Genomic DNA, 23,864 nt, shown 5'->3' with positions numbered 1-23,864 from the left:
CTTTTTCACCCCACTGTATGCGGATGCCTTCATTTTGCCTGCAATCTCTAGCCAATCTTTTCATATAACTCAATGCAGTGAGTGCAGTCATTTGTAGTAATAAATTGTTTGAAAACATCCAAATATTTCATGTTTTGTTTTATTAGCAGCTCTGTCTTTATACTCTGGGAGGGAATAGTCACTTGTATATTCCCAATATCAGTATGCCTATTAAGAGTGTGAGTCACTCCAATCCCACAATAAATGACTGTACTTATTTCCTCACCGTTCTTCTTGTCTGTTGCTCCCTGACAGGTCAAAGTCTGAATAAGGCATGTGTAGATGATTAAGTGTTTATATTCTAGCTACTTACAAGGTAACCTGACGAAAGCTCAAAGTGCTTTGGTATTAAACCAGATAGTGTTTTTTTAAATCAAGACTGAAGTGCAACTAAAAACAAAAGGAAACAGCAGGGAAATCTCGCTGAGATACTAACATGGGGTGCTGGGCCAAGTTGAAGTCATCTGGATGGGTTTACCCCACAGCCATCCTGTCACTCTATGGATTTTTTGCAAACTGTAGGGTTGCAGAACCTTTCCTGACACCATACCTTATTGGACCACGCAAGAACATTTCTGAAGAAGTGGTAAGGACTACGGACACACTTTCTGTCTTTTATTAAAAGGCAAGGCAAGTCAAGGCAAGTTTATTTATATACCACAATTCAACAACAAGGTGAATCAGTAGTTAAAATATAAGTTTTGAAATTTAAGCTTAAAAGTGTAGATTTGGTGTTTTATTCAAATGCAGCTGAGAATAGGTGAGTCTTGGATTTACCTGGATTTAAATAAACTGAGTGTTTCAGCTGATCTGAGGCTTTCTGGGAGTTTGTTCCAGATATATGGAGCATAAAAGCTGAATGCAGCTTCTCCGTGTCTGGTTCTGACTCTGAGAACTGATAAAAAACCGGATCCAGATGACCTGAGGGATCTGGAAGGTTCATACTGGGTCAGGAGGTCACTGATGTATTTTGGTCCTAAACCATTCAGAGCTTTATAGACCAGCATCAGAACTTTAAAGTCTATCCTCTGACGGACAGGCAGCCAGTGTAAAGACCTCAGAGCTGGACTGATGTGGTCCACTTTTTTGGTCTTAGTGAGGACTCGAGCAGCAGAGTTCTGAATGAGCTGTAGTTGTCTGACTGATTTTTTAGGTAGACCTGTAAAGATGCTGTTACAGTAATCAAGCCTACTAAAGATGAATGCGTGGACTAGTTTTTCCAGGTCCTGTTGAGACATCAGATCTTTTATCCTTGATATATTCTTGAGGTGATAGTAAGCTGATTTTGTTATTGTCTTAATGTGTTTTTCTAAGTTTAGGTCTGCATCATCACTACACCCAAATTTCTCGCCTGGTTTGTGGTTTTTTGGTGTATAGATTGAAGTTCTCTGGTGACCTGTAATCGTTTTTCTTTGGCACCAAAGACTATTACCTCAGTTTTGTTTTTGTTTAGCTGGAGAAAATTGTGGCACAACCAGTCATTAATTTCCTCAATACATTTACCAAGAGCCTGTACAGGGCCTCGGTCTCCTGGTGACATTGTGATATATATTTGTGTGTCATCTGCATAGCTATGATAGTTTATTTTGTTGTTCTTTATAATCTGTGCCAGTGGGAGCATGTAAATGTTAAACAGAGGGGGTCCCAAGATGGAACCTTGGGGAACTCCTCATGTGATACTTGTCTGCTCAGATGTGAAGTTACCTATTGATACAAAGTATTTCCTGTTTTCTACGTATGTTTTGAACCAGTTTAGTACAGTTCCTGAAAGACCTGTCCAGTTCTCCAGTCGTTTGAGTAATATGTTGTGGTCAACTGTATCAAATGCTGCACTGAGATCCAGTAAAACTAAGACTGACATTTTTCCACTGTCTGTATTCAGACATATGTCATTAAACACTTTGGTCAGAGCGGTTTCAGTGCTGTGGTTCTGTCTAAAACCTGACTGGAAGGCATCATTAGATTAGATAAGATTAGATTAGATTAGATTAGATTAGATTAGATTAGATTAGATTAGATGAAACTTTATTAATCTCTCGGGTGGGTTCCTCTGGGAAATTCAGTTATACAACAGTTCATAGCAGTTATTTTGTTTTAAGAAGTAATTGAGCTGTTGAGAAACTGCTTTTTCAATGATCTTACTTAAAAATGGGAGATTTGAGATCGGCCTGTAGTTGTTCATTTGTGTCATGTCAAGATTGTCGTTTTTCAGTATAGGTTTAATTACAGCAGTTTTTAGTGGTTCTGGAAACACGCCTGATATTAAAGAAAAGTTGACGATCTGTAACAGGTCTGACTCGAAGACTTTGAGACCTTTTTGAAAAAACTTGTTGGCAGGCCATCTAAACAGCAAGAGGAGGAGTTCAGTTGACATAAGATGTCCCCCGGGTCTTTGCTGTTAATCGGGTGAAACTGTTTCATGGTGTTTAAACAGTTTTTCAGTGGACACGGTACATATCCTGAATATGCTGTTGATGTACCAATTGCTTGTCTAATCTTTTGGATTTTTTTCTGTGAAGAATTTGGCAAAGTTATTGCAGGCTATGGTCGAATGAAGTTCAGCTGCCACTGACACAGGAGGGTTTGTTAGCCTGTCAACTGTAGAAAATAAGACCCGAGCATTATGGCTGTTTTTAGTGATGATGTCAGAGAAGTAGGACCTCCTTGCACTCCTCAGTTGTAAATTATAATTGTGAAGTTTTTCTTTATAGATGTCATAGTGAACCTGGAGGTTTGTTTTTCTCCATCTGTGCTCATCTTTCCTACACTCTCTTTTTTCATTTTTCACTAGTGTGGAGTTTCTCCGTGGAGACTTTTTCCTTCCAGAGATAACCTTCACCTTAATGGGAGCAATAGTGTCCATTACATTTAACATTTTAGCATTGAAGCTATTGACGAGCTCATTGACTGAACCTCTGGACAGGCCAGGTGTTAAGGGGAAGACCTGGTTAAATATCTCACTACTGTGTTCTGTTATACACCGTTTTGTGATCACTGCTGTTGATATATTTGTGTGGGCTGAAATTTTACTTTCAAAGAAAACACAGTAATGATCAGACAGGCCCACATCAGACACAGTAACGTTTGAAATGCTCAGGCCCTTGGAGATCAGTAGGTCAAGAGTGTGTCCTCTATTATGTGTGGCCTCTGTTACATGCTGAGTCAGCCCAAAGTTGCCCAAAGTGTTACTCAGGTCTTTAGTCCCTTTGTCCTGAGGGTTGTCCACATGGATCAGATCACAGACAGCAGTTCACTGAGGTCATTAAAAAAGTCTGTGCAGTATTTGGGAGGCCTGTAAACATTAAGAAACACAACTTTGGATGGGGCCTTCAGCTGTAAAGATTCAAAAGACTGAAAACTTCCAGGAGATAGCTGCTTACATTGAAATGATTCATTAAATAAGACAGCAACCCCCCCTCCTCTCCTGCTCACCCTGGCCTCACTGATAAAACTGTAGTTAGGAGGGGTCGTCTCGATGAGAACAGCTCCACTGTTACTTTGGTCCAACCAAGTTTCTGTTAAAAACATAAAATCAAGGCTGTGCTCAGTGATTAAATCATTAATTAAAAATGTTTTCCCAGCTAAAGATCTAACGTTTAATAAAGCCAGCTTAAGTGTTTTAGAGGTATTATTTGCCCCCTTGTGTTTGGGAGCAGTCTGTGGCACACAAGGTATGTTTACTATATTTAAAGATCTTTTAGAGTGCAGCTCTCTGTGTTTTGACCAGGCCACATGTCTCCTTCTGTCACCTAAAAGTACAGAAATTTTAAAACCTTCTAGTAAACAGGGACCCAGCTTCTCCTGGGAAAAGTCACCACTAGGGCTGGGCGATATATCGAGTTTTTTAAAAATATCAATATATTTTCATACGAGATATAAGATGTGACAATATCGTTTATATCGATATAGTCTATGTTACGTTATAATTATACTTGTGGAGCCGCAGGTTTGCCTCTCTTTCGTCCACTTATGTCTCTACGCAACGTTACTCGGCCTCGCCTCTCCTTCACTGAACACAACTCCGCCTCCCCCATAGCTTCACCTGCAGGCAATGACAAGATGAAAGAGGAAAATCTCCGCTAGCGAGTTACCTCGGATCGCCCCGTGCGTGGGGCTGGACGGTGTCAACGTGTTAGCGAGCTAACCGCGCTAACGAGCTAACCGCGCTAACGACATGCAGCCAGGAGGGGCTGCACGGCCTAAAATCCTTTCATTTTCTCAAAAATCGACAGTGCACCTTATGTATGAATTCTGGTTGTGCTTACTGACCGCGAACCGATTTTATGTGGTACACAGCGCTCAGCAATCTGTCAAAAAATGTTTTAATATGACTTTGCTAAGCTACGGAGCTGCACCGCTTGATGGAGCCGCCTCGCGGAGTGATAGTACTGTGCTTCAACGTAATATTACCGTACTGTGTGTGTATAAGGACCACAAATGGCACCTGTTCAGAGACGTGGTGCAGCTGTGAAATCTGTCTCTTTGTTATTACGCTCAGCGTCTATTAGTTTACATTTTGACTGCACAATTGTGAGCTTTTCGTTATGCACAAAAACAACATTGTTTTCTTTTATTTATGGACCATGATTATTTAATAAATGCTGATAATTTATTTTTGAGTAATTTCTTCATGTACATCTACGCTGTATGTAAAGAAAATGCCCATTTGACATCTGGGACACAGTGTGACTAAGAACTCTCTTTTTGTTCTTAACTTATGGCTTAAAAAAAAAAAACCGAGATATATATCTTATATCGCCATCCAGCTAAAAAATATCGAGATATGAATTTTGGGTAATATCGCCCAGCCCTAGTCACCACTGCCATAATCCTCGCAGCCCGGACCCTCCACACATCACACATCAGACTGCGGAGACAGAGCATGAAGGTGGTAAGGAGGAGCTAAGGGGGACGAGGCTGGGCAATGTAACTTCGATTACTCTGTTGAGGGCGGGGCTCGATGGCGAACCTTTGGCTGCTCTGGTGGGGGGTTATGGGGGACAAAAAGGGATTTGGCTGGGGGGTAGATCTGAGCCCAGCATTGACCTGCTCTATCATCTCCTCAGTGAATTTCAGGTATGGCGAGGAGGGAGAAAGGGAGGGGGAGGAGGGTGATGGCCTGTCAGGGGTTTGGGGGACTGGGGAAGGTCGTGGTCCTTGGTCCTGGTCGTTGGTGTTGTTGAGAGAGTTGGAGGCAAATAGGGACCCCTCTTCTCGCCTCTGATGTCTCTCCTTTCTGCAGCTCATCCCAGGTGGGGGCAGATGAGGCTCCTCCTCAAGGTTTCTGCTGGGCTTTGTCTGTTCTTGCAGTACTGTTTGTTCCTCTTTATGAGATAGCTCCTCGTTTATCTCAGCCTTGGTGCTTGGTGCCAAGCACAGATGGATGATGTATGGAATAAAACAAGTTGGAGGTGAACAGTTTCACCCCTGACTTGTTAAAATTAAATCCATTTGCTTTAAACAGATGCCTGCGTTCCCAAAAAATATTAAAATTATCAATAAAATGCACTGAGTGGTCAGTACATGCTGATATGAGCCATTTATTAAGTGTAAACAACCTGCTGAATCTCTCATCTCCTCCTCTGACAGGCGGTACAGGTCCACTGATGAATACAGCTGCATTCAGAGAGTTTACAGTATTTAATAATCCAGTAAAGTCCCGTTTCAGAACCTCCGTCTGTTGTTTGGACACATCGTTTGACCCTGTATGCAGAACAATGTTTGTCACAGTTGGATATTCATCTGCAATTTGAAGAATTCTCTCAATCAGGTTGTTTGACCATATCCTTAGGAAACAGAGGACTTTAGTGTTCTTACCGCACATCCTTTGTACATCCTTTACAGCAGAGTCAGCCACAATCAGAGTTTCAGGCCTAGCCTTTAGCTTTCCCTGTGGCCTTTTACTTTTCAACAGATTTTCAGACCTTACTTCACTGCTTTTAGATGGATGGTTGTCCGATATAGATCCAAGGTCCTTTGATAGTGGAGCAAATCTGTTCTGCAGTTTCACATTCAGCACTTATATGAAAGCAAAACAAAACAAATAAACATGCATCAGTTTTCATAAGCAGTGCGATATGCATGTCATGAAAAAGAAGTACAAATGGGATCATCAGTACTGTTTTGTGGTGCTTGTGGTTTCCAGCTGACCAACTACCTGTTTCCTATCTGGACGTATTCCTACCTGGCCTTTCTTTTCCCCGTCTTCCTCCTGACTGACTTCCTGAGGTACAAACCCCTTATTATAGTACAGGGGTTCTTTCTCATCACCAACTATATTCTACTGTGCTTTGTCCCAGGTCTTCCTGCTATGACTTTCCTTCAGGTCAGTTAAAACTTCTTGTTGTTGTTTCAAGAATGATTAATATATAACACTGAAAGGTGCTGTGAAAAAAAATACTTTGCCACTTCCTGATTTCTTACTATTTTGCATACTTGACACACTTACATCCTTCGGATCATCAAACAATTTTTACTGTTAAATGTAGCTAGTCACAATCTTTTTCACACAGGGCCGGGCAGGTTTGGATCGCTATCTTACCCTTGAAGAAATCTTTTAAAAGCTTTTGTATTTATTCCGGTTATCACAACTTAAATCATACCGTTGTTAATGCATTTAATAGAGTTTATCATGATCTACTGCCTCTTTACAACTGTTCTATTCCATCAACAGGTCAACTATGCTGTAGTGACTTCCACGGAGGTTGCCTACTTTTCCTATATTTACAGTGTAATTCCAGTAGAGAATTACCAAAGAGCTACTGGTTACCTGCGCAGTGCAATGTTGGCTGGATATACATTTGGCGCCACCCTTGGCCAAATGCTTGTCTCCCTTGCTGGTATGGGCTCGTAGTATTTGATCACAATAATATGAAAAATAACATTTGATGCATGACAAGAAAGAAAATTATGAACTGAACTTTAAACAAGCACTAATGAATGATCAATTGTAACCAACAGGCCTGGACTACTTCTATATCAATACTATTACCCTGGGAATTGTGAGCGTGGCATTTCTCGTCTCATTCTGGTTGCCCATGCCCCAGACAAGCATGTTCTTCAAAGGGAAGAAGGCTGCAGCAGTAGACTGCCAGCAAGAGGGGCCACAGGGAGAGAAGGAGTCAGTGACGGATAAGGATGGAGAAGGCTCGGGGAAAGGGAAGATGGAATATAATGGCAGTGCTGGCTACTGCAGCAGAGAAAACGTGGCCGCTGCAGTTCATCTGCTTTGGCAAAGCTTCAGGGAGTCCTACTCTTCCAGGCATTTCTTTTCTTTCAATATTTTTTTTAAATCACTAAGATGCTTTGAGTGCCCACTTGCATTTAATTAACACCTGGGATTACTACTAATTGGTCCAAATTTTTATAATGTATTCATAGGGTACTTCTTTTAAACAGTAGAAGTAGCTGTACAGTCATCATCATAATCTCTTGTCATAATTATCACCATTCAGACATTTAATCTACTGGTCCCTGTGGTGGGCTCTGGCCACAGCTGGTTACGTGCAGGTCTTCAACTACATCCAGCTTATGTGGGACCATATAGAGCCATCTGCCACATCATCCATCTACAACGGAGGAGTGGAGGCTGCGTGCTCTCTTGTAGGTAAGATTGGTGTTAGAGCGGGTTATTTTAGATTAAAAGTAATAATTACAAGATGTTTCAGTCAAGCGACTGTAACAGCGTGAATGTGTCTACATCAGTCAGGGTGAAATACATATTGTTTGTTTTGGTCTGACCTCATTTATTATATATAATATATATGCTCTTAATAAATGACATATGAGATAAATTGAGATAACTTTACTTTTCAACTTACTTTTATATCAGAGTAGAGGAAAAATGATGTAAGAGGGGGTCCACTCATTTGTACTGCAGTGAGCTGGAAGCAGGACTCTAATCAGAGTTCTCTGTCTCTGCTTCAATTAGAAAAGGCGAGAAGACTGCAGCACAACCACATCATGTAGCAAAATAACATTTAACAATGTCATTACAGGCTGCCATTTCTGAATGCACATAGATCTATAAAAACCTGCAATTAAAGGGAATCAGCTGTGCCATATCTGTGGTAACTGATTACACAGACAATGTGTATTGATTTTGAACGGGAATAGCAGCACCCTGGTCCTTTTGGTTTAAGCTCGGCCCGCCTCAGTGCGAGAAGAAGAAGAGTAATTGCTTCTATTAAGGAGATAGAGTTAAAAGGTAATGGATTCTTTGATTATTACTGATAGTTGTTTCCAGGAGTTGGGTGAAACTGGTTCATCATAATAAGCAAGCGTTGTGGAGGCCAGGAAATGCATGAGTGTGCATGAGGCCACCGCGGCCTTTATTCTCCCGTTAAAGGGAGGTTAGAAGTAATGGACGAATCAGGGAATGACAATGGGAAGGATGCAAATGTGCAGTGGAGGCGCCGTCCGCTGGGATGTCAGACTAATTGCTTTATTTTTCTTCTTCATGGGCCAGGTGCTGCAGCAGCCTTCTCTGTGGGCTACATCAAGGTGACCTGGGTTGTGTGGGGAGAGCTGGCTTTGGGGATGTTCTCAGCTGTAGGGTCAGGTGCTGTGTTTCTGATGGCATTCACGAGCAGCATCTGGGTATGCTACGTCGGTTATGCCATATTTAAATCCTGTTACATGCTCCTCATCACCATCACAACGTAAGTGCATGATAGAATTTCTCCACGCTGCTCCTCTAAATGTGTTTTAAAAGTGACAAGAACAACTTAAAGAATTCATTCAAACGGACTGTTTTGTCAGTTCAATACAGAGGAAAAGATGACAATATTAGTTTAGAGTCAGCTTACTGGTTGCAGTGCCATACAAATCTATTGCAGTCTTAGAGTATGTGCTGAATCTCTCATAATTATAAGGACTTTGTCACCGCAGGTTTCAGATCGCCTCTAACCTCTCCATGGAGTGCTATGCTCTGACTTTTGGGATCAACACTTTTGTAGCCCTCTCACTGCAGACCATCATTACAGTCACAGTTGTTGATGAAGCTGCACTGGGGCTGGACATCGTGACGCAGGTACGTGTACAGGCTGTAATTATACTACTGCGTATTTGAATGGCAGCACACAGGGATTTAACAACAACTCAAAGTCAAGAACCCGATGGCCCCTTCAGCGTTCTGCTGCTTAACTGAAGCACTGAAATGTGAGGACAGAGTGACACCTGGTGGTTATCATTAGCTGTTGCACGCAGGTCTATTTGATGCAGGTGGTTCACTGCCATAGCATAGATAAAATAATTCTAATAATGCTTAGGATTATGTGTCGTCTCTCTGCTCTGCAGTTTATCATCTACGGCAGCTACTATGCTGTCATATCGCTGCTCTTTTTGATCCGAGGAACCTACACCGCCTGTGTGAACAAACCCTGTCTCCGGCACACGGAAGCCAAGGAACCCGAGTGTGTGGAGGAGGTGATTGCTGCAGAGCGTCTCTGACCTGTGTCAGTGCCCGACAGGTTTTTGGAAGATTGGAACTAATTTACCTTAAACAGCTGCAAATTAACTAACGAGAGCTTGTAAATATGCTTTTCTTAAACACTACAAACTGTAACATTAAACGTTTATACACTGAAAAGCAAACATTTATGTGTTGTGTATTTTTGCTATCTGCAACCCAGACAGGAAGACAAACAACACAATAAAACAGTTACTTCTGATTGGTATTAAAGTCCAGAGTTTTGGGCGCTTACCTGTTTAATTTATCAAAGTTTTATCTCAGCTTGTGCTCGAGTGTCACCAAGATTGTGTTGCTCTTTGACCAGGTTGCTGATTAACAAAATGCCTAGAGAGTTGTGAGGTATTTTTCCCCCATCACACACTTACACATGAAACAGGAAAGCCAACATGGAGGCAGTGAAGAAGTGGAGATCAGACTGGAAGTATCCCACTATTCTGCTTTGCATTTATGGATTCTTCAGCACAGTTAGACCACTGGAGCCTTTTCTCATCCCATATTTGACAGGACCAGATAAGAATCTGACAACTGAGCAGGTATATATGACATATGCTAGAAAGGCTATAGTGTAATTCAATCAAAACAGACTTAGAAAAGAAATGATTTTCAGTTTTTCGGTCCTTATGGTGAAAAAGTTGGTAACTTTCTCTTTTGTACATGCTGCAATTACAAATAATCACACACACATGCACACACAAGCTGGTGATTCATAGCAGAGAGATAACCGGCATCTTTAAAAAGATAAAAATAAAAAATCTAAGTGATAGAAATCCAATCAAGATTCTGAAACCTTTAATCATTTGCTATAAAGTCATGCATTTCCTGCCTTTGATGAGTTTTTCCCTGACAGGTCAACAATCAAATTTTCCCAGTGTGGACATACTCCTATCTGTCCGTACTAGTGCCGGTGTTCCTTCTCACTGACTGGCTGCGTTACATGCCTGTAGTGGTGTTTCAATGTGTTATGATCTTCATCACCCAAGCACTGCTGCTGTGGACAGCAAGTGTGCCAGCCATGCAGGCTATGCAGTTCTTTTGCGGAGTTGCGACAGCCAGCGACGTGGCCTACTTCTCCTACATTTACAGGTCATGTAGTACATCTCACAGATTTGGATTTTTAGCATTGCTCATGGGAGACTTGACATTTTGAATATGCTCTTTATTACAGTGTAATAGATTTGAAGAGATACCGAAAGGCCACCTCTTACAGCCGCAGTGTCCAGCTCCTGGGGTATACAGTGGGCTCCGTGTTGGGTCAGCTGCTTGTCAGCTTCGACCTCATGTCATACAACAACATCCTGGTGTTCACTCTGGTTCTCACTGCCATCGCTCTCCTCACTTCCTTCTTCTTGCCAGTGCCACAGAAGAGCATGTTCTTTCATCAAAGACGTGGGAGACAGACTGCAGCAGAACAGTCAAACACAATAAATGCATCACTGGAAAATGGAGGAGGTGAAATGGAGAGTGGAGAAGGAGAGCCTGATGCTGAGAAGCTTGAATCTATCATTACGCAGAGTTGCGGCCAAGTCCTCCTCCAGCTGTGGAGGGATTTCCGCCACTGCTATTCCTCTAGACAGCTGCTCTACTGGTCTGTGTGGTGGGCAATGGCTACCTGTGGGTATAACCAGACTGTCAACTATGTGCAGGTCAGTTATGAACAGTGTTGGGTAAGTTACTTTAAATTAGTAACTTAGTTACATTACTAGTTACTTCTATCAAAAGTAACCCAGTTACTTCAAGTTACTCGTTACTTTCAGAGTAACTAGTTACTAGGGAAAGTAACTTTGGTTTTACTCAGAATTCTCTTGTTTATGTGTTGCTTCCGTAACTGGATACCCAGCAAGATTGGCAGTCTTCTAGCTTGCTTACTTGCCACAAGTGCACTGTGCCACCTACCAATAGAAAGGAAAAGATAATGTGCACATTTCCACGAGAGAAATCCCACGCCTGATTCTATTTAGCCTGCTTTTTACATCCAACACAAAAACTGCAGTCGTGGTGCTTTTGATTGTACTCAGAACTCGGAAATTCTGCCTTCTGAATAGGAAGATGTAGGTAACACCAGACTGCAGCTGAGCTGCATACAGGGCTGGACTGGGACAAAAAAATCATCCCGGGCATTTTGACTAGAGACCGGCCCACCATTATAGGAAAAATCATAAAGCCTTTGAATGAAAATAAACACTGTTGTGACAGTGATGTACACTGTTCTGATGGTATATATATGCATCAATCTATCAATCGTTTGTTGCAAGACTCAGATAATTTTTTTTTTAAAGTGAGACATTTTAAATGAGAATAAGAAAGTATTTCCTTGTGCCCCCATTTCCCTTTTAATGCCCTACATGGACCCCTGGCAACACTTTGCTAGACCCGCCCCTGCACAGTTACCAGCTGTCAGCTACTTAGAAAAGGATCCTGGTGTTATTTATCTGAAACAGTTCATAACTTCCCTTCAACTCATTCATGTGACCTAAAAGGTAAACCTGTTTCTCCATCACCTGTTCAGCTCTGATGATCCAGTAAGGACATCTCCTGGTTTCATCTTCATGTTTCCCTCTCACCAGATAACCAAACCGATATCATGACCAGCAGCTTTACAGCTGTGGCTCCAGCAAACATCAGCTGATACTAGAAATTAATATTAAATAAATTCTAACAACAGCTGATCAAGCTTAAAAGTGCTGCTGTTGTTTACCGCGACATCCGCTGGTTTCCTCTTTCTGGCACAAAGTGGGCGATAAATAAACAAGAGAGAAAAGCCGATCAGCTGATCATTGATCAGTTTCATGATTGAAGTAGAAACAGGAGAGAGAGGGGGAGAGAATGAGAGGAGAAGAGGCAGCTGTGCAGCGTAAACACAGAATAACTCCAGCTTTGTGTCTTTTTCATTGTAGCTGAAGTCCGGGACAAACTGTGTTCCTTTTCACCTCAATACGAAACGCATAATATTTTCTCTGAATACGAAACGATTCCGTTTTTTACGGGACGGTTGACAACTCTAATAATTAACCTTATGAACAAAATAAAGTTCAACATCAGTAACATAGCACCACCCAGCTGTATAGAAACTCCATCATGCTAGCTAGTACAGTACGAAAAAGTCAGCATAACGAAAATAAACTCCACCTAAACTTGGTTCATATCTGACCCAGATGGACTGCAGGTTATAACTTCTTACCTGAAGTTCAATCACCTGAAACTCGGACCAGCGGCAGCTTCGGGTCTCTCCTCTTGCCTCCCTTTTCCTTCATCCACCTGCTGGCTTCCACCACTTGCTAATGTTATTGAATCTGTGGAAGCTCCGCGATGCCACCACACGAAGTAACGAATAATGAGCCTATCTAAATCCCAGTAACGAGTAACGCGTTCCCGGTTTTGGCATAATAACTAGTGTCAAGGATATCAACAATTATCAAACACTCAGGTGAAGAAACAACACTTAGACACTTGGAGAGATTTTTAACGTGCACGGGTGAGCGCTCAACAAAGAGACTCACACTCAGCTGCAGTCGTTTCCTTTATTTAAAGCATAGATAGCAGTTCCTGTTTTTCATGTTCGTGTGTATGTGTGTGTGCAGCAAGTCAGTTTCTAAGAATAATAAAGATAATGCGAGTCAACTTCTGCGGACGTGTGGGTGCGGTGAAGCTCCTATCAGCTTCTGAAGATGTGTATTTTTGTGCTGATCTTGTGGCCTTATCACATGGCACACGCGGCTTGCAGTTTCACGTTTATCAAGCTGAGCTGCACAGTGAAAATATGAACATTATCAGTATTGAAGCAAAGCATAAAAACATTTAAACATTATTCTTTGACATTCCCTCCTGTTGTTAATGTTTTCACTCATCACAATACATTGTTCATCAGTTAGCGGCCACTTGTAGAAACATTTTCGGTCGTAACTTCATTGTGCATGTGAACTGTGACGAAACATTCTGGAGCTGTAACGTAAAGCAGTTAGGTTTAGACATTACTTTCACAGTCTTCTTGAGGGATTCCGACGTATGCAATAATGAATGTGTTCACCATGTATAGAATCATCGATCTGATACATGGCAGGATACATGTGGAAAACATACACAGTAACAAAAGCAATACTCCTATGATAACCAGTCCTTTCATTAATAGAGTCTTCCAGCTGCCACTCAATAGCCATGTTAGCCAGTCTTCAGAGCTAGGCATATAGTCCTCAAATTGGGCTCTTTGAAGCTTTTTCAAAGTGTTCAAAGCATCCGTCATGTTCTGAGAGTGCATGTTGTCTGGTATGTAGGTGCAACAAGTGGTGTTGAATAGGACACAGAGCCCTCCTCTTTTTGCAAGTATCATGTCCAGGGCGACTCTGTGTTGCATGACCACTATTCTTATTGCGTCAATTTCCTCGTTTTGTGCCTTGTTGATTTTTGTTGAGCTGTTCAGGAATAGTCCGAATCTGTAGTCCAAAGTCTCAATCCTCAGCATGTTTTTTCCATTTCCCACCCATGGGAACAGTGAGTGCAGGACTTTCTGTCCAGTAGTCCATAACTTGAACTCTTGTGGTACGTTACTGCCCCATATTGAGTCGTGGGGTCGGACGTCGCTTGCTTCTCGCTTGTGTCGTTTAGTTGATGAAGTTGATCCAGGGGTAATTTTGAATGTGTGGTCTGACACCAGAACTGGGGCACAATTCCGGCACTATGTTGAATAAATGTTTTAATCAAGAACCTCTACTAAGAGCTTAGTAAAAGAATATAAAAGTATAACAGACAATTTGAATGACCTAGTAATTCAAATAGCCTCGTCTAACCTGCTCCTCAGAATAACTTAGACTCTGCTTTCACTTCTGCAAACTCTCTGCAACTTCCTGTCAACTGCAACTTAGTCTTTCTGAAAGACACACACACTGTTTAAACCTCTGAATACAATATCAATGCTGCAGATTATATATGGATATAATGCAATAGTAATAATGATGATTATTTACCAATAGCAGTAAAATAATTTCCCTGCTCCACACTCCCTCTCCCGACCTCTGGAACACCAGAGGTCGCAATACATTGTGTCCTCGCTCTGACCCTCTCTAGCTGTCCTCTGGCTCAGCAAATCAGACAACCTCATGTCAGCCAATTGGTCCAGTAATAAACACCAGCTCCCACTCGAGAATACTCCATGCGTAAGATTAGGTTTTCTCAGTCCCTCTCTTGTGGTCCAGAGATCTTCTGCAAAGGAAACAAAACACCTTTTCCTGCACCTCCCTAACTTATCATAATTGGGACTCTTTAATCAAAAGCCTTATCCTAATTATCTTCTTAACTTATTGACTTGTATTTATATATATTCTTCAACGTTACTCGTTACACGTCCGGTTGCACACTCTATTTTCCCTTATCTGATCATCACATCCTGTACACAAACCGTCGCTGCTGCAAATTCCTCTATTCTAATCTAAAGTCACCTTTTTAACAAGAAAATCATTATAAACGCCTATTCTACTAAAAGCTCCAAAAGAAAACAACCACTTTAATCAATTAAGTTTAAGCATATAAGCAATTACTCCTGCATACATTTCATCATAGCTAAATGCTGCCTAGAAACAACTCCTGTTTGTTAATACTAACTTCATCTTAAAACCTCACATTTCCTATGTTATAACCTGTTTTTGGTATAGCCTTTTTATTTCATTTTGATCATTTTAATGTAACAATACCTTCTAATTCTAATTTATCAAACTTAACCAAAATATATGCTTTCCTTCCTTTGGTCCGTCTTTAACCCTCCTGCCTTCTTTTAATAAACTCACACCCTTCCCCCTAGGGACCGTTTTGTGCCACGCCCCAAAAAATGCAATAAAAACCTTATGTATTCATATTTTTTTCCACTTTAAATTAGCCAATCTTTTAAAACTACTTCTCCCTGAAATATTCATATAAAGTTTTAATTATATTTCGGGGGTTTTAACCCTTTTAATCGCAGTTTAATTACATGAGCGCACCGTTTTTTTAGCCCCAAAAAACAAAAAAACTAAATATTTTCCAAAAAAAAAATTTGAAGTAATATTTGATTATTATTATAATTAGGCCTTTAGATGGGTCAAAGATTCGAACCAACATTCGTTTTGATCCAGCATTATTTTTAATGCAGGGGCAAATTTAAAAAAAAAAACTCACACCCTTCCCCCTAGTGACCGTTTTGTGCCACGCCCGAAAAAATGCTATAAAAAGATTATATATTCATATTTTTTTTCCACTTTAAATTAGCCAATCTTTTAAAACTACTTCTCCCTGAAATATTCATATAAAGTTTTAATTATATTTCGGGGGTTTTAACCCTTTTAATCGCAGTTTAATTACATGAGCGCACCATTTTTTTTAGCCCCAAAAAACAAAAAAACTAAATATTTTCCAAAAAAAAAATTTGAAGTAATATTTGATTGTTATTATAATTAGGCCTTTAGATGGGTCAAAGATTCGAACCAACGTTCGTTTTGATCCAGCATTATTTTTAATGCAGGGGCAGAGGAAATTCAATATAATGGTATATTATGGTTTTTCACTTTTTCCCCAATAAATGCTTTTTTTCCTTGTTGTGTTCTAAAATAAAATGAAAAAAATATGTAAATGAAAATACAAGATCAGTTTGAACCAGAAAAACTTTTATTTTGAACAATGAACATCAACATTTATGTTTTTGGGAACGGGAAAGATATAAGTAAGAAAGAGCAAGGGAGGGGGGGAGAGCATATGTGGAGGTGTGGTGTGTATGTGGAGGTGTGTCAGAGTCCTCAGCTGACACAGTGGCTGCAAATGATCAAAATGTGGTCCTTGCATATGGACTTCCCGCATTTGCAGCAGGTGCCGACAACGCGTCTCCTTTTCTCGGCGCAGAACTCGCACTGTCTCCTGCCCTTGGAAGTAGGGATCAGGGCGGGGCCTGCAGCAGCACTCTGCGCACTCGTCACGATGGCTGCAGCACCTGATGAGCGGGGAAGGCGTCCTCGCTTCAGTATGTGTGGGTGTACTAAAGCTTCACCCACTTCTTCAACATACAGCCTCCGTTTGTAATATTTCTGCTCATTCCAGGATGGGTTGACAGCTGTCCACAGCACATAGGAGTTGAACAGTGACACGTCCAGCAGGTTGTGGAAGAGTGCCACTGGCCAGCGCTTTGTTATCCTCCGACAGGAATAGGTGCCAACAACCTAAAAAAAAAAACACACACACACACAAAAACAGAAAATTTCAAACCTATGTATATTTTACACAAGAATATATGAGCAAGGAATAAATCTGTGCGTAACTGATGCGTAATGACACCTACCTTGTCAAGGTTGTCAACACCACCTTTGCACCGATTGTAATCCTGGATGATTACTGGCTTTCGCTTCCCTTCCATGCTCACATCCGGAGAGCGGTGTTTTGTGCTCATCAAGAGCACATTTTTGCCACGTCGGGGAACATAGGAGACAAGAGTGTGGGTGAGCGTGAAGGCGAACGCAGACGACAGGACCGCTCTCCCTCTTGTCTGGAGCAATCGAGGCGGAAGCTCCGGCTTGTTTTTCCTAATCGTTCCAACTAGGGCCACTTTCCTCTTCAACAGCTCTTCTGCCAGGGCAAAGGACGTGAAAAAATTGTCACATGTGACCACGTTTCCCTGGAGCCCCTCTGTGAGCTCCAGGGCCACCCGCATCCCCTGGTTCACCTCCGCGCGATCGCCAACTTTGCCCATGTATATCTGGAGTCTCCAGGCGTAGGAGGTTTCCACGTCGCATACAGCCCATATTTTTAGACCGTACCTTGCTGGCTTCGTTGGTATATATTGCTTGAACTTGCATCTTCCTCGGAACGGGACGAGCTGTTCATCAACACAAACGTCTCTGCCTGGGTTGAAGAGCAGCTCCAGGCGAGTTGTCCACAAATCCCACACCTGGCGGAAGGCAGCCAGCTTGTCCTGACGGCGTCGGGGTCGGGTAAGCTTATCATCAAAACGAAGCGCCCCGCCGATTTGTTGGAAACGCTTCAGAGACATGGTGGCTCGAAAAATATCCCGTCCGCATTTATCACCCCAGAGGCTGAGAGACGATTCGTGTCTTGACCGGTAAACACCAGCTAAAATTAGCAGCCCAACATAAGCACGCAATTCATCACAGTCCATGTCATACCAGCCGGCGACTTCGCGTCTCCCGTGCAGATTAGTCATTGCCACCGTGTGCTGCACAATTTCATCCGTGAAGAGGAGTGCGAAGCTGGATCCCGGGTCCCTGATTCGGGCGACGGCGTAGTGCGTCGGTCCTGGGGTGACAATAGCTGCAGGAAAATAGCGGAGGGTCTCCGTCTGAGTGGGGGACCAAATGATTTTGCCATTTTTTGCAGTCCATCCCGAAGCTGCTTCCTCCGTCTCCCCTTCGCTCTCAGCGTCAGATGTTTCTTCGTCGGAACTGGACTCAAGCTGCTCTAGTTCCACAGATTCATCCGTTTCCTCTCCAGAATCCTCGGAGGAGGATGAGGAGCTATCCTGACACTCGGAGTCCAGGACCATTTCCAACACTTCATCTGTGCTATAATATCTTGCCATCCTGAAAATGACTACTGCCGCTGTACTACTCATTCTTATAACCTCTGCTGCATGCACCTGCATAAACAATTTGAGCCCGCAGACAAAATAAAGTCTAATTTGGTTTAGGCCCCTGCTTTTATGTTTATTTTGTTTACATTGCAGAGAGGAAAGAGAGGAAAGACTTCTAAGAGAGGAAAGACTTTTGAAGTTAGACACAGACACACTTATTTTTCTCTTTCTTTTTAATGATCAAAATGATAGCTTCCCCGAGGAATTACAGACCCTGGTTGCTGGTAAGGCAATTCTTAAGCAGAGTCGCCTGCTAACACTTGCTCCAGAGTATGATCCGGCTATTGGACTGATAAGAGTTGGGGGAAGACTCAGAAGAGCAGAAGGTCTGGACTTGGATGCCATGCACCCCATAGTCCTTGATCCGCAGCATCCGGTGACTAAACTACTGATCAGGCAATATGATGAGCAGCTGTTGCACCCTGGGCCAGAACGAGTGTTCGGGGAGATGAGGAGGAAATATTGGATTCTCCGAGGAAGGGAGGCAATCAAGCGGCACCAGCACAGCTGTGGTGAGTGTCGAAGGTGGCGAGCCAGTCCTGATATTCCTCGGATGGCAGATCTACCCCCCGCGAGGCTGCGCCTATACAAACCACCCTTTTGGTCCACTGGGGTCGACTGCTTTGGCCCTTACAACATCAAAGTGGGACGGCGCACTGAAAAGCGCTGGGGTATCATATTCAAATGCATGACTACGAGCTGTGTGCATCTTGACCTGTTGGACAGCATAGATACCGATGCCTTTCTCATGGCTCTGCGTCGGTTTATTGCACGCCGGGGCAAGCCATATGAGATCCTATCTGACTGTGGTACCAACTTCAGGGGAGGAGAGACCGAACTGCGGTCTAGTTTCTCAGCTCTTGAAGCCCCCATTAAAGAGCAGCTGGCGGAGCAGAGGATTGAGTTCCGGTTTAATCCACCAGGTTCCCCCCATTTTGGAGGTACTTGGGAACGGGAGATAAGATCTGTGAAGACAGCTCTTCAAGTGGTGTTGGGAGGCCATACGGTGACAGAGGCAGTTTTGCAAACTGTGCTGATCGAAGTGGAAGGGATCATTAATGCAAAGCCTCTTGGGTATGTCTCTTCGGATGTAGCGGATCCGGATCCAGTCACACCCAACTTATTGCTAATGGGGCGACGAGATGCATCACTCCCCCAGGTGATTTGTGCTTCGAGTGAGATGCTGGGAAGACGGCGATGGCGCCATAGTCAGATTCTGGCGGACCATTTTTGGTCCAACTTCCTGCGTCACCATCTGCCGGATCTTCAGAGGAGACAAAGATGGCAGGGGGAAACTGACAACTTGACCATGGGACAAGTGGTTATGGTGGTTGACTCACAACTACCGCGAGCGCAGTGGCCCATCGGAAAGGTGGTCAAGGCCTGTCCAGGGCCAGACAGTCGGGTGAGAGCGGCTGAGGTGACAGTCAAGGGACAGACATATCTTCGACCAGTTGCCAGATTAGTCAGACTCTCAGCCTGGGAGGATGATGAGTACTGTCAACCCAATGGTGCTTAGACTTTCGGTTGAGGAGCAAATTTATTACTTAAATTTGGGGGCGGCTGTGTCTGAAAGTCTCCTTATATTTCAATTGCATCGCTATAAGTGCAGTGTTAATTTCTGTCGATAAGTTCCACTTTGTTCTTACTGTTTGCTGCGGTGATGACGTCACATGCTTTTACGACGCTCCTGCCGTATCACGAGTCCGAGGAGCACTAGCCATGTTTTTCTCCATGAGTGTGGGGGAATAGCGATCTCCAGCCGTGTGCGTTCCTGTGCAAATGTGACTCAAAATCCCTCCAGTTCTACGAGTCTATTTCCACTTATAGCACGGGTTGTACTTTGACATTGATTACAGGGGGTTTATGCTAGGAGATTTATCGAGATTGGTAGAGGCATGTGACTTACCACCGTAGCATTTGTTGCGGGTTGGATCTGTGTACTGCGGTTGTGTTATTTAGCCACTAGAGGGCACTGAAGACCATGTAATTGCGACCTTTCCTAATTTGGGGGCATTAGGTCCTTTCTGTTGTCTGAGATATGTAGGTATTCTTGTTTCCTGCCTGTTCAAATGGGATTGTGGGACTTTCTTATGTCAGAGCATTCAGCTGATTATTTGTGTTACAGTTCATTATATTGGCATGATGTTGGGAAGTGACGAGTGTTATATTTATATGTGAAAATTGTTTCTCCTTGTTTCTTGTTATTCAGAACCACACGTCTGTCCACCCCTCCCACATTCGTTAAGTATGCCTACTGCTGTACTGTTGAGCTGCTATTAACTTCCATTAAAGTATATCCGGACATCACTCTCTGTGCCCCACTCTCTGACCGGAGTTTAAGTCCTGAGGGAGCTATCATCCCAGCATCCCAGAGATAACTCTCTAACAATATCACCTCTAGTCCCTTGTATCCCCAAGCGAATGGACAGGCAGAAAAAGGAGTCCAAATAGTAAAGAGATTGTTCAAAAAAGCAAGAGACAGTAAGACCGACCCTTACCTGGCTCTGCTAAGCTACAGAACTTCATCCCTGGAGTGTGGGGCATCACCTGCTGAGCTACTCATGCATCGCAAGCTCCGCACCACACTTCCACACATTTCCAAGGAAAATGACAATGCACATGACAACAAGCTGACCGACAAAAGGATGAAACTCAAGCACAGACAGAAAAGGAACTATGACAAAACTGCAAGCCGTCTGGAACCGCTTCAGGAAAGAGATGTTGTGAGGATTGCAGGTCCAGATTTCTGGGACAAAAAAGCAACAGTTCTCAGCGAAGTAGGGCCCAGATCGTTTGCTGTTCAGACAGAGAATGGACAAGTGTTAAGAAGAAACCGGAGAAGTCTGTTAAAGACACAGGATGTTAAACAGCAGGACACAGAGACTGGAACTGAACAACGAGGTGCTAACCTCGTTGGCATGAGCCCCCGCAGCCCCCGCATCCTCAGGACCTTCTATCGCTGTGCCATTGAGAGCATCCTCACTGGATGCATCACCACCTGGTATGGCAACAGCACCGCCTACAACTGCAAAGCTCTCCAGCGAGTAGTGCGGTGCTCTGAACGGATAATTGGAGGTGAGCTTCCCTCCCTCCAAGACATCTACAGGAAGCGGTGCCTGAGGAAAGCGGGGAGGATCATCAAGGACTCCAGTCACCCCAGCCATAAACTGTTCAGACTGCTTCCATCAGGAAGGAGGTTCTGCAGCATCCAGTCCCGTACCAGCAGACTGAGAGACAGCTTTTTCCATCAGGCCATCAGACTGCTGAACACGTCATAGACACCTCAGCTTCACTACTGGAACTTCAACATTATGCACTCCACACTGTATATAAATGCCACTTGTTTTGCACATATTCAACTCTGTATATTTTATATATTTTATTATTATTATTATTATTATTATTTTATTTTATTTTTTTACTATTTAATTTGTAAAAATGTGTATACACACACACACACACACACACACACACACACACACACACACACACACACACACACACACACACACACGCGTAGGAAAATATTTAGTATACACATCCAGAAATGCATACACTATTATATATTGTACATATATTTATTAGTTTCAGGTTGGCCATTCTTGTATTTTGCTCGTTTGTGTTGTTGTGTTTGCACATCTCTGTTGCTTGTGGGGCTCGCACACAAGAATTTCACTCACATGTGCTGTGCCAGTGTGCCTGCACATGTGATGTGACAATAAAAAGTGATTTGATTTGATTTGATTTGATTTGATAACCCTGTTGAGCACCACAGTGAGCCTCCTTCAACTTCCCCAATGTCTGAGATACTGAGAAGGTCTACCAGACCTAAGAAACGTACAGAGAGGCTCATAGAACAAGTGTGAACTGTTGTGGTAAAGAATTGTTAAAAAATAATAATAATAAATCGCAAGTAAATAACGGATAATAATTCATTTAGAATAGTAATTGTTCACACTTAATTGAGACCTGCTGAGTTATGTGTTATTGACTGTTTAAGTTGTCAAAGGTGAAGAGTTCTAATGTGCTCGAGGGCTGTATGGGATTCATTTGGTTCATTCTGGAAGATGTAAGGTATACATTTGGATTTATTTTGTTTGACTTGTGCTACAACTTTTGGTTATAAAAAAAAAAAAAAGAGAACACTACTGAATGTAGTTTGTTGCACAATTTATAACATGTTGAATGTTAGACAAGAATGTTCAGATGTTACAGAGTAACAGTTCTCTTTGGAATTGTGCTTATTATAACACCAACCTGTTTGGAAAGGGGATGTAATGATAGTTGCTATTGTTGAAGCTACCCACAGGGGGCGCTCTGGAATCAATAAGATATACAGAATAGAAGAAGAAGTGATCGTGGTAGAAAGAATAATAAACAGCTAGCTGAAGCTAGCACCAGGAGCAATTCTTGATGTTTTATTCATAGAGGAATAAGAACATTACAATTATCAGTATTGAAGCAAAGCATAAAAACATTTAAACATTATTCTTTGACAACTAGTTACCGTGCTCGTTACCACAATAATAACGTAGTTACTGTAACGCGTTACTTAATAACGCGTTAGTCCCAACACTGGTTATGAAGGCAGCATAAACAAAAATGTGAGCTGTAAAAGCATCTGAATCACTGCAGCAATCCAAATTGCTACTGGGGGCTGCTTTACGATGGGTTTACCTGCAGTGAACAAGTAGTGCCTTGTAGTTGCTGAAGCCTTCTCTTGTGTTAATAAAAGGCATTTTAGATATATATTTTAAACAGAAATAATTAAACACACACACATCCTTGAACAACTTAATGATACCCACACCATACTGCGCAGGTGCTGTGGGAGCATGTGCAGCCTTCTCAGAACTTCAGCATTTACAACGGAGGCGTGGAGGCAGTCTCAAACCTCTTAAGTAAGCAACATTAGATGGCATTTCCCCCCCTCCCTAAATCAAATGGAAGTTATCAGGGACACATAAGATTTCTCAGTACCTAATCAGCTGTCCTAATTTGTCTTATCCCACGTGTACATGCTTTCCAGGTGCAGCCACTGCCTACGGGATAGGCTTTACTGAGGTAAGATGGGAGCAGTGGGGAGAGCTGGCCCTGGGTGGTTTCTCTGGACTGAGTGCAGCTTCACTGTTCCTCATGACTTTCACTGGCAACATTTGGGTCTGCTACAGCGGTTACGTCGTTTTCAAGTCACTGTACATGACGCTGATAACTATAGCAATGTAAGAGTGTCAAGTCACATCAGGGTTATACTTTACCACAGTTTAGTTTTATTTTTATTGCAGATATAAGAGCAAAAAAGCTAAAAATAAAATAAAATAAAATAAAAATTAAAAAAACCCTCCCCAACCTTTAGATTAAGACAAATTCTATGCTTGCAGGTATCAGATTGCAGCTGATCTCTCAATGGAAAGATATGCACTAGTCTTTGGGGCAAATACCTTTGGAGCACTGGCTCTACAGACGATTATCACGTCTGTTGTAGTTGACAGTAGAGGGCTAGGCCTGGCCATCATTCCCCAGGTAAGCCATCAGATCACAAAATATGTACAGCAGCACTGTTTATTTGTCCATTAGCGTCATTAACCTTTTAAACATGTACTCTTCTTTGCAGTTCACCGTGTATTCCAGCTACTTCTTGGTTATCTCTGTTGTTTTTTTACTTCGGGGTCTATTGGTGAGCACAAAGAAGCAGAAAAGAGACAATTCCTCCAGACAAAGATGAAACTCCAGGCAGCGAAGAACACAGATTCT

The 23,864-nt window shown here is 42.5% G+C and overlaps 1 protein-coding gene across 1 annotated transcript; it reads left to right on the top strand.

The window, feature by feature from the left end:
- Positions 1-475: 475 nt before the first annotated feature.
- On the top strand, positions 476-23,835 carry LOC308401589 (uncharacterized protein; the record flags this gene model as incomplete). The annotated part of the gene is made up of 15 exons (XM_080889863.1): positions 476-625; positions 6,185-6,364; positions 6,713-6,878; positions 7,000-7,300; positions 7,494-7,645; positions 8,507-8,699; positions 8,929-9,070; positions 9,337-9,452; positions 9,888-10,044; positions 10,359-10,594; positions 10,677-11,154; positions 22,933-23,011; positions 23,140-23,332; positions 23,492-23,633; positions 23,725-23,835. 15 exons carry the CDS (start codon positions 476-478, stop codon positions 23,833-23,835), a joined length of 2,796 nt encoding a protein of 931 aa, XP_080745989.1.
- Positions 23,836-23,864: the final 29 nt, after the last annotated feature.

This window comes from Rhamphochromis sp. 'chilingali' (genome assembly GCF_963969265.1).
Source record: "Rhamphochromis sp. 'chilingali' genome assembly, chromosome: 8".
Classification (NCBI taxonomy): Eukaryota; Metazoa; Chordata; class Actinopteri; order Cichliformes; family Cichlidae; genus Rhamphochromis; species Rhamphochromis sp. 'chilingali'.
The sequence above is the reverse complement of the archived record's forward strand: the minus strand, read 5'-3'. Positions and strand labels throughout refer to the sequence as shown.